The following is a 10,856-nucleotide window of genomic DNA, read 5'->3' on the forward strand; positions in this document are numbered from 1 at the left end:
TGTTCCTGTCTGGACAGTTTATTCATAATTTAACGTATTTTTATCACCCATCACACAAGACAGGTCATGATGAACCTGTCTATCCCACTGTAAGTGTCTGAGGAGCTCAGCCTTAGCTCCAGGCTATTATTGCGAACCTATTTGTTCATCTGAACTGAGACTGATACTAGGATAAGGAATCATGAATCACATGACGTCCCCTTCCTAAATCCTAAATCCGGGTTTAATTGTTTAATCTGTTGTCGCTCGCTTTATGGATTTTGGGCTTTTGCATTATTCATGAAGTCCAAAATACGAGCGGCCCTTGCTGTTGGGTGCCATGTGACAGAAGACAGATGAACAGTGTTATCCCAGCTGGCACCCCCATCACAGGTGCATGGGGGATCCTCTCAGATGCTCCTCACACGTTTGGCTCCGTCCCTGGTCCCGATTTAACTGGAATTACTTGGCACGGACACATTAAAACCGGCAGTACTGCCGTCATGTCGACTTCAAGACTTAATATGCATTAAGTGCATATTGCATATCGCATGCAAAACAGAATATATACGTGAAATGAGTATTGTACGCTGTAAGCCGAGTAGACCTAAGTAGCTTTGATACAGGATGGCCGCTTCAAGTTGTAAAAAAAAAAGGTTGAAAACTGAACTGTATTCTGCCTTCAGAGTAAAATAGAAGGCTGTTTGTACCGCGATACACAGGAGTGGGGTTCCATTAGCTGCAGCATGCCGCGAACACACAAATCATAGCCAGGAATGCCCCGCTAGCGAAGGCAAACCTGAGAATGCAAACAGACCTGAAGCCGACCGCTCGAGCACATTAAAAGATTAAAAAGCAAAGAATATTGTGCTGTTTTCATGTTTAATGAGAAATCAATTGTGCTCTTCGTCCGAACAATGGATCAACTTTTGGCAGAGTCCCTCGAACATTCCATATCCTTGAATTTTCCACCTGTAATATCCTTTAAATATTGTTTTTCTCCGACGTAAATTAGTAGACAAGGTGACATTTGTACGCAATTGAAATTTCATACAGTATTTGCCCTGTAATTATAAATGAATGGAGAGAAACTGAGATAATGAGTCGACCCCCTTCCTCTGATCTCTTGCTTAAACACCTTACAAAATGCATGTGTGTGTGTGTGTGTGTACGCATTCGGCGAAGCTGATAATAACCCTGTCTCACCGCCATTCTCTCGCCTTATCTCCCTAATTACACTTTAAGCGGGAGAAATCAGATAGCGGCCTCCTGTGATCACATGACGCGCCATTGTTGCACGTGGTCTTCTGTCGGCGTTTGAGCAGGCCGCGGTTCCGAGGCATTGTTCCCGTCGCGGGCTCGTTTCCTGGCGGCTCAGGCTCATAAAACAAACACCGCTTGGAGTCGAGGCCGTTTCGAGCCTCCGACCTTCTCCCCGACGCAAATCGCTAAATAAATGGCCTTGTTAGGTTCAATCCCAGTGATTATTATCCCGAATTGTTGATTTTCCTTCTATCTCCTGTTGCTGCTAGTTGTGCCTCTTTTTTGGGGGGTCCCGTTACCATGAGGAGGTCTCCCCACTTGGCTGTCATGCTAAAAGCAGGTGAGGAGAAGCAGACACCCCTTCACCAAATGGTGGGCCGACGGGAACGGGAAAAAAATGACGATGTCAGATGGCTTCTCGCTGCCTATCCGCCTCCCGGCCACGCAGCAGCTGTGTTTGACGTCGGGGTGGCGGCCCTGCAGCGTACACAGGGTATGGTGTGCATGGTGCCACCAGGACCATTAAACTACTGTCATCCAAACTAAAACAAGCAGCACATATGAAACGAATGGATATTAACCATGGCCTCGTTACAGTACAAATACTCTTAATTAATAAGGGGCAGCCCCGTCCCCACACACTGCTCCCCGGGCGCCTGTCATGGCTGCCCACTGCTCACTAAGGGAGATGGATAAATGCAGAGGACACATTTCACTGTGTCACCATGTGCTGTGCTGCAGTGTTTCACGATGACAATCACGTCACTTTCACTCTTAAATGTCCTTGCCATTAATATTATCTAACAAGATATATAACATGATTATTAGTTCTGTATTGTCGGGGAGTTTGTCTGAATTTGTGACCATGACCTTAGTACCAAATGACAAATGAAATAATTACTATTTGATCTGTAATTCTGATGGACGGGATGATGCAGTATCGGGTTACAGACCGTCTGTCGCGACAGTTTTATTGCCTCGACGTGCGAGTCGGTGCAACGAGGGCGTAACAAACGGCGCGGCTCGAACGCGGGTTCGAGCGCCGGTGGCGGCGGCGGCGGCGGCCTCGGCAGACGCCGCCTGACGCCGGTCGGGGAGCGACGTGCGCCGCTTTCCGGGGGCATCGCAGCGCCTCACGCCTTCTGTCCGAGGCGGGGAACGCCCGGGGGGCTTCATCAGGCGGGAAGATGAGGATGAGGATGAAGAGAAGACGGGATCCGCGTTTACGCAACTAGCGCGAAGTAACCGGCGTGAAAGTTGGAGGATTTCGTGCTGCGTCGGGACTATTTTATATAAAATTACATAGTTATATATAGATATAGATATAGATATATATACCTCCATCTGCATCGATGTATGTGACGTTTTTGCTGGACGCTTTATTGCGCGTCCGGACAGCGAAGCGCACGTCGCCGGGGACGCAGCCGGAGTCGCCGCTGGAGAGAGCCATGTCGCCGAGGTAAAGCAGCGTCGTGTCTACGAGCGGTCGTGTCGCTTTATTGCGCTTCAGTTCGCCGTGGCAAGTTTTCGGGGAACTTGTATTACGCGCGGAGCGGCTCGATTATTATTATCGCTATAGAATATGCACGACGGACCGTACAGAGCCGGCGGATCAGTACGTCATTCGGCGCATTAAACCCTTTTTTTTTTGTTCCACCCAAGACGCCTGACGAAGACCAAACGCGTCGTCACAACTGCGGTGTGTTTTATTTTTAATAACGAGACGCATCAGGAGTCATTTCCAGACATGATGTGCGGGTTACGCGGCGCGCCATGTGCATGTGTCGGGGTGCACAAAGTTGCATTTTTTTTATCAGGGCAGCGAAAGCGCCATCTGTCGGGAGGGCACAAAGAATGCACCAAAATTACAAAAAAAAAGAATGAAAAAAAGAGCTTAATAAAGCGCTAATTAATTTATAAGCGCGAGTTTCGCTGTTATGGCTGAGAAGGTGCATCTGAAGGTCCCGTGTTCGCTGTGACATGTGGAGATGCGCACATCTGTATCTCTGCGCACATCTGTATCTGTACAAATACACATGCACACATGATAGAGAGATTATAGAGAATCCGCGTTATAATATTCCGTTCAGCGGTATGAACGCGGCGTGTGAGCGCTGGTTCGGGGTCCCCCCGTCCCGGGCTGTAACCGGAGACCGCGGCCGGTGGGAGGGTGCCGGCGGCGCCCATTGGTCCGCCGGGCGGTGTGGGCTGCGCCTCCGCGACACCCTCCGAGCGGAGGGCGGCTCGCTGCTTCACAGCCCGCCCGACCGCCGCGGAACCCGGAGGCTGCGCGCCGAGCGCGGGGGAAAGTTCGGGTGGTTTTTTTTTTTTAGATTTGATTTTTTTTTCTCGGGGTCCGGATTAAAACCTCCATTTCTCCCCCATCGCCGCGCCGACGTGACCAGGGAGAGGAGAGGAGCGCCGTCCCGTGCTGGATGGATGGTTATGGGGACAGGAGCGGGACCCTCGACGCTACAAGTCGGCAGGATCGTGGCCGTGTTCCTCTGCCTCTTCCCCGCAGGTGAGGCTGCACCTTCCCCCTGTTTACGGGGCGGTAAAAAAATCGTCTTTACTTTCCAATAAAACTTCGAAGCCAGGCTGCGCGTGCACGCGCATGTTTTATATATATATATATGTGTATTTTTTAAATGTAAAAATGATATCTGGATATACACCCCCCCCCCCCAGCTTTTTCCCCCAAATCCCTCGCACCCTCTTCCTCCTCCTCCTCCTCCTCTCGTGTTGACCTGGGGGAGGGGAGCTGATGAAGACTTTTTGTTTCCCGACTTTAGAGCGAGTTTTTTTTATTTTTATAATTATTAACCTTCTAATTATTAATACGCGGATAACCCCCCCCCCCCAACAGCGCCTTTTAAAATAATTACAATTGTTCTACGCGTTGGCGTTCTCCACGTAACGCTGGTACGAAGTGCGGCTTTTATTCATGTCTTTTTATATATGTATTTATTATTATTAATACTTCTACTCATGAAGCGTTTATTCCAGAACGGGACGAGTTGATCAGGTCAGGGGGGTCTTCCGAGTACTTTTAAAAAAAAAAAGTTTATTTCACTGCTGTGATTTGTTTTCTTTTTTTAAAAAGAAGTTGATTGTTGTGCATTAAAAGCGGATTTCGGTTCCAGGCGGAGTAATGTAATACCCGGGGAATGCTCGTGGACAGGTGGATACGGCGAGAGCGGCCTTCTGTTCCGCCCGAGCCAGTTTCTCTCCGCAGATCCTGTTTCTTTAAGAGAGCCGTCAAATGCCCCCCCCCCACCCCGACCGCCAGACTCCCTCCTGCGTGGCCGATGAAACTCAACCTAATCCCCTTTACACAGGACTAATTTATGGCTTTGCTGGCCTCCCCTCGCCGGCAAATGACATTGTCTTCATTCAGGGCCCCGGGACCGCGCCCCTCCCACATGCACGCACCGATCCCAGCTCGAACCCCCTTCCCGTCACCTACAAGTGCATTCCTGAGGAGCTCCTGGCCCGCTTTCAAGAGGCGCTGGCACCCACCCGAGATGTGGGGACGCGCGGGGTCGGCCCTCGCTGTGCTGATGCCCGTCCGGGTCCTCGGGGGGGGGGGGCTGGGAAGGGTTTATATCGTGCGTGGCGTCTGTAGCTTCTCGAACCTCTCATGGCTGTATTTTGGTTTGTGTGACTGTGCACGAAATAGGTTTTTAGAATAGAAAATTACAACCACATTTTGGGGTGGCCTTGCAGGTTTTTTTTTTAATGGAAAGACGTGATCAGATTTCCAAGGGACTGTTCGGGAGAAGAAGTTTTTTGGTTTGTAATTTTCCATTGTATAGCCGTGGCAGATTGATGACTTCTGTAACAGTATGCACATGTGTGATTCTGCGAAACATTGCCGTTCCTCCGACTCTGGAGAATGGGTGTAGTTTCACGTTGTGAAATATTACCTGTTTAACGTCCAGCCTTTTCAACCTGCCTGCAACAAACTTCCAGCTTTCTTCCCTCCCCCTCGTTCCACAGCCGCAATTCTGTCTGATTCCAATACGTTTCCCTTAATGAAGGATAATTGCCCTGGAAACGGTCTTTAATGCCACTTTAATGCCCTCCCAGAACAAAGTTATACGCCAGAAACGTCCCACGCCGGCACTCCTCTTTCGTACAAACGCTCTAAATCTCCCCTTCACTGCCTGGGTGCAAAATACGCAACGTCCATGTGACATTAACAAACAAACAACAACAAAGTGAAGTGATTGTCACATGTGATACACAGCAGCACAGCACACGATGCACACAGTGAAATTTGCCCTCTGCATTTAACCCATCACCCTTGGTGAGCATTGGGCAGCCATGACAGGCGCCCCGGGGAGCAGTGTGTGGGGACGGTGCTTTGCTCAGTGGCACCTTGGCGGATCGGGATTCGAACCGGCAACCTTTTGATTACGGGGCCGCTTCCTTAACCGCTAGGCCACCACTGCCCCAAAATTGCATGTACACAGTCCAACAAGCCATTATGGGGCGGGCTTGTCCCAATACGGACATTTCGAACTGGATGCCGACACTGAATGTTGTGAAAATGTTCTTATCCGTTTTAGATACGTACTTTACTTTGTATCGAAATCGATGAGAATGGATTTGTTTATGATTGCGGGTGAAAACGGAATCGGCGTTTTGCTTTGCAGTGAGCCTGCAGTGCAGGATCCTGAAGTGCAACTCTGAGTTCTGGGACTTCAACTCCCGCTCGGGCCCGGACGACGACATCTGCACCGCCCTGCGGGCCTACAACAACTGCGTCCGCCGCACCGCCCGCACCTGCCGCGGCGACCTGGCCTACCACTCGGCGCAGCATGGGCTGGAGGACCTGATGACCCAGCACAACTGCTCCAAGGAAGGGCCCACGTCGCAGCCCCGCACCCGCACCTCCGCGCCGCAGCCGCAGCCCCTCCCCGACAACCAGGTGATCTCGGACGGGCCGGAGGTGTGCCACTACGAGCGCAGCCTGCACCGCAGCACCGCGCCGCCCAACTACACCTACTGCGGCTTCTTCGGCGACCCGCACCTCCGCACCTTCAGCGATGACTTCCAGACCTGCAAGGTGGAGGGGGCGTGGCCCCTCATCCACAACAAATACCTGTCGGTGCAGGTGACCAACACGCCCGTGGTCCCTGGCTCCTCTGCCACGGCCACCAGCAAGGTGAGAATGGCGTCCTGGGGTCTGTGTTTCACGGGGACGTTTCTCCAACAGTCCTGACAGAGTTCCTGTGTTGAGCGCTTTTAATGTCAAGCTGCTTATGATGACGGCAGTAGTGCGCAGAGCCGTCATGGAGGGTAAAGAGAGGCGACTCTGAAGAATCTGATACACGAAATGTTAAAAAAGTCTAAACATACAGTACAGGCCAGAAGTTTGGACACATCTTCTCATTCAATGTGTTTTCTTTATTTTCATGACCATTTACGTTGGTAGATTCTCACTGAAGGCATCAAAACTTTGAATGAGCATATGAGGAGTTATGTACTTAACAAAAAGTGGAGACCTGACCTCCACAGTCACCGGACCTGAACCCAATCCAGATGGTTTGGGGTGAGCTGGACCAACAAGTGCTAAACACCTCTGGGAACTCCTTCAAGACTGTTGGAGAAGCATTTCAGGTGACGACCTCTTGAAGCTCATCGAGAGAATGCCAAGAGTGTGCAAAGCAGTAATCAGAGCAAAGAAACTAGAATATAAAACATGTTTTCACTTATTTCACCTTTTTTGTTAAGTACATAACTCCACATGTGTTCATTCATAGTTTTGATGCCTTCAGTGAGAATCTACCAACGTAAATTGGTATTGAATGAGAAGGTGTCCAAACTTTTGACCTGTACCGTACATCTTGAATAGCCTCTGCCTTGGTCCCAGCAGCCTTCATAGAGCAGATGTATCCGAATCTTTGTTCAGGCTTCATGACATTGATGGTTGAAGGTTTTTTTTTCTACTGAGATGCTAAACATCGTGTCCCCACAACCAGACTGCATGTGGACAGGCTTGTGCTGGCTGTGGTAAGTGCACGGGGCCGTGCGAGTCTGGTTAATCTTCGCTTTGGCTCCATGGCAGATGAAGGCTTGATAAGAAGCAGTTGATGAGGGTCAGATACGGCGTTTTTTTGTGGGAATGCCACTACATAAACAGCGGTAATAATTCAGAGTGAATGTTCCTTCCAGACTGATGTTGCTATATTTGCAGCAAAGACGTTTTGTTTGCGGGCCAATTGAGGTCCTGTTGTTTCTACTAAGTGTGCAGGAAACTGCAGATGTTTTCTCTGCATTGCTTGGCCCTCGGCGCTCATAAATGATCATTGTTTTGCTTGTACGGTACATTGGACGCTGCCGAGCCGCCTCAGGTTTGGTCAGCTGTGGAGCCGGAGGTGCAGGCGGCGAGTCGCGAGCAGCGCCGTTTCATTCGCGCCCTCGTCCACCAGTTGTGATTTGGAACCGAGGGAGGCTGAAGAGAACTTTGTCCTCGGCGGAATTAAAAAAAAAAAAAAAAAACAATTTCCCCTCATCAGGGTCCACTAATGATGCACTATTAAGCGTTTTTGTTTTTTTTCCGGCGGTGGAGGAAGTTTGGCGGTCATTTTTACAGAGTGCCGCCTTGAAACAAATGTCTGAGGTGCTGAGACTGTTTGGGGGCGGACAAAAGGGGGGACAAAGCAGCAGCCGATGCCACCTGTGCAAACAAACCCCTGGCTCTTTATTGATGGGCCCTGCTTTGTATGTGCCCTTAGCTGCATTCAGTGCTTGGGGGGTGTGAGTGTGTGTGTTGGGGGAGGGGGGTGTTGGGTCCCATTTGGGAGCATTTTGTCCCTCGCCGTTTCTCTGCCGTCCCGAGGCCACGTACTCGCCCCGCTAATGAAAGTGAGGAGCAGGCCGGCCTTAATTAGCCGGAGCGCCCGCTTGGTCAGCGCCTGGCATGGCTCCGCCCCCCGGAGCAGGGTTCTCAGCAGCATGAATGGGTCGCCTTTGTGCCTGCAGACTGAGGCCTGATTTACCGTAGACCAGACCGGTGTTTTTTCTGAGCGGGTTTAGTTTGGCCTCCCGAATGCGGGGCTCTAGCTGTAATGTGACATTTAAATGGTGGTGGTGGTGGTGGTGGTGGTGGTGGTGAGGGGGGGCGTGGAGACCTCACCACACAGTCCGGTGGCGTGGCTTGCTGTGTCGAAAGCACAAAGACGTTCCTCAGTTATCGGTGGAGTCTGGTTCCAAGTTCTAATCCATTCAAGACGATCATATGAAAAACGGGCCACAAGAAATTACACAGATGTTGTTTTGGCTCTTTTGTGGCCATAACTAATACCCAGTGAAGCTCTGTATATATTATATATGTATATATTAACAAAATAGAATCAGTGCTTATATCCTTGAAACTAGTGCAACGGTCATTGCTTTTTTGATATCATGTGAGTTATGGGGCCGTGGTGGCCTGGCGGTTCAGGAAGTGGACCCGTAATTGGAAGGCCTGTCGTGGCCTGTCGTGGCTGCCCGCTGCTCACCAAGGGTGATGGTTGAAAGAAGAGGACACATTTTGGTGACACAACACATTAGTTACCATTACAAATTAGTGTCACCTTATATTGGTAATAACCTAGTGGGTAACACACTCGCCTATGAACCAGAAGACCCAGGTTCAAATCCCACTTACTACCATTGTGTCCCTGAGCAAGACACTTAACCCTGAGTGTCTCCGGGGGGGGACTGTCCCTGTAACTACTGATTGTATGTCGCTCTGGATAAGGACGCCTGATAAATGCTGTAAATGTAAATATATTTGGGACAATATGCCCTGTGAGTTATTAGCAACTGTGCCCACCTTAGGGAATTTAGCAACACCAAGTATGATGGACTTACAGCTTCTTCTTGCCTGGACCCTGGATCCTGGGGTTACTTCAGTTTGGTTCAGAAAACGATATATGTCTCACTGTGATGTCTAATTTTTGTGCTCTGGTTCACAGTTGACCATCATCTTCAAGAACTTCCAGGAGTGTGTTGACCAGAAGATGTACCATGCAGAGACAGATGAGCTCCCAGCAGCCTTTGCTGATGGTTCGAAGAATGGTGGCGACCGGCATGGGGCCAACACTCTACGGGTGGTGGAGAAGGTGCCAGGCCAGCATGTGGAGATCCAGGCTCGCTACATTGGCACAACCATCGTGGTCCGGCAGGTGGGGCGCTACCTGACGTTTGCGGTGCGAATGCCAGAAGAAGTGGTGAACTCGCTGGAGGATGAGGACAACCAGGACCTTTACCTGTGCCTTCACGGCTGTCCCGCCAACCAGAGGATCGACTTCAGAACGTTTCGGGCCCGAGCTGCCGAGACCCAGGCAGCTCAGGGTCGAGGGAGGCCTGGTATCCATCATGGCTTCACCTACCAGTCAGCTGTGGCCAAGTGTAAAGAGCGTCTCCAGGTGGAGGACATGTACTTCCAGTCCTGCGTGTTTGACCTGCTCTCTTCGGGGGACATCAACTTCACCCTGGCTGCCTACTATGCCTTTGAGGACGTCAAAACGCTTCACTCAGACAAGTCAAGACACCACATTTTTGAACGTCTTGGCAGCTCAGCCAACAAGAGATCTTTCTCCTACATGGTGATCTTCCTCGACCTTCTGGCAGTTGTCTGGTGGACTCAGTACTACTCGTCACATCTATAGTTTGCCAATTGTCATCGTAATCAGCGTTGTCATCATCTTCATCGTCATGTGATGGCTGTGGGAAGCTGTGTGTTCGTGAACCGCACCACCTGCAGTACCGCCCCCTGGTCGGGGGGGGCAGCACTCCTCTGGGACGCCCCTGGGTGGTGCTGAGAGTCATGTGTGTGTCGTCGCACCCATCCCAGCCAGGAAACTCATTTGTGTTTGGTCATCATGCATGGAAAATGTCATTTGGGTCAGAGGCCTGATCCTCCCTGTCCTCCACCTGTCATCGTGTCCATTCATCTGCTCCTACAGACTGATCCGTGATGAGGCTGCGTGGGGTGGGAGGCGGGGCCAGCGGTGCTGAGAGCCCTGGATTTAATCCCTCCTTTTGCCCATGGGAGAAGAGGGTGGGGTTGATCTCCTGCGGAAAGACCTCCGGCCTGCGTACGTGTCCTCTGGAGCTCGCCTGGAGGATGTGACAGGAGCTTTTATGAAGCTCTGCTGAAGAAGAGGGCCCAGCGTAACTCCTTGTTTGATGAGCTTCCAGATTTGGAAAAAGTCCCGAGCGTTCTGGGAGGAAGCCCCCAGCCAAAGGCACGTCAGCCGAGCGAGCCGAGTTGTCTGCAGTGGAGATTAATTGGCCGCAACGCTAGGCCTCTTGTACAGTGTGTGTGTGTGTGTGTGTGTGTGTGTGTGGGGAGGGGGGGGGGGGGGGGGGGTATTTTGTTGGTTTTTTTCAGAGCTGAAGACTTGGGAGAAATATTTCCTGATGACTTTATATTGTACCCAGGGTTGTAATATAGCGCCGGGGGGGTGGTCTAGGCCCCGGCCTCGCCTGCCAGAATGGAGTTGGCAGGCAGTGTGGGGGAAAAAACCTTCTTACTTTACCATTTCAGTGTCAATCACGGTGTCAGAAAAGACATTTTAATGCACCCACCCGTTACATTGGCGTGTCAGAGCCAGAGA

General features: G+C 50.8%; 1 protein-coding gene across 1 annotated transcript; it reads left to right on the forward strand.

Annotated features, from left to right (window-relative positions):
* Nucleotides 1-2,196: 2,196 nt before the first annotated feature.
* Nucleotides 2,197-10,578, forward strand: rgma (repulsive guidance molecule BMP co-receptor a). Its single transcript, XM_028958291.1, has 4 exons — nucleotides 2,197-2,701; nucleotides 3,648-3,763; nucleotides 5,901-6,412; nucleotides 9,210-10,578. The coding sequence occupies exons 1-4, from the start codon at nucleotides 2,595-2,597 to the stop codon at nucleotides 9,903-9,905; spliced, it is 1,431 nt and encodes a 476-aa protein (XP_028814124.1). The 5' UTR covers nucleotides 2,197-2,594; the 3' UTR covers nucleotides 9,906-10,578.
* The last annotated feature ends 278 nt before the right edge of the window (nucleotides 10,579-10,856 follow it).

Source organism: Denticeps clupeoides, chromosome 17, assembly GCF_900700375.1.
Source record: "Denticeps clupeoides chromosome 17, fDenClu1.1, whole genome shotgun sequence".
NCBI classification, from domain to species: Eukaryota; Metazoa; Chordata; class Actinopteri; order Clupeiformes; family Denticipitidae; genus Denticeps; species Denticeps clupeoides.

Bases quoted from the DNA above. Each gene is read 5' to 3' on its own strand.
- rgma (XM_028958291.1), top strand. From the start codon at position 2,595: ATGTATGTGACGTTTTTGCTGGACGCTTTATTGCGCGTCCGGACAGCG. The intron at 2,702-3,647 runs GTAAAGCAGCGT...CGACGTGACCAG, and splicing joins GAGAGAGCCATGTCGCCGAG to GGAGAGGAGAGGAGCGCCGT. The intron at 3,764-5,900 runs GTGAGGCTGCAC...TTTGCTTTGCAG, and splicing joins CCTCTGCCTCTTCCCCGCAG to TGAGCCTGCAGTGCAGGATC.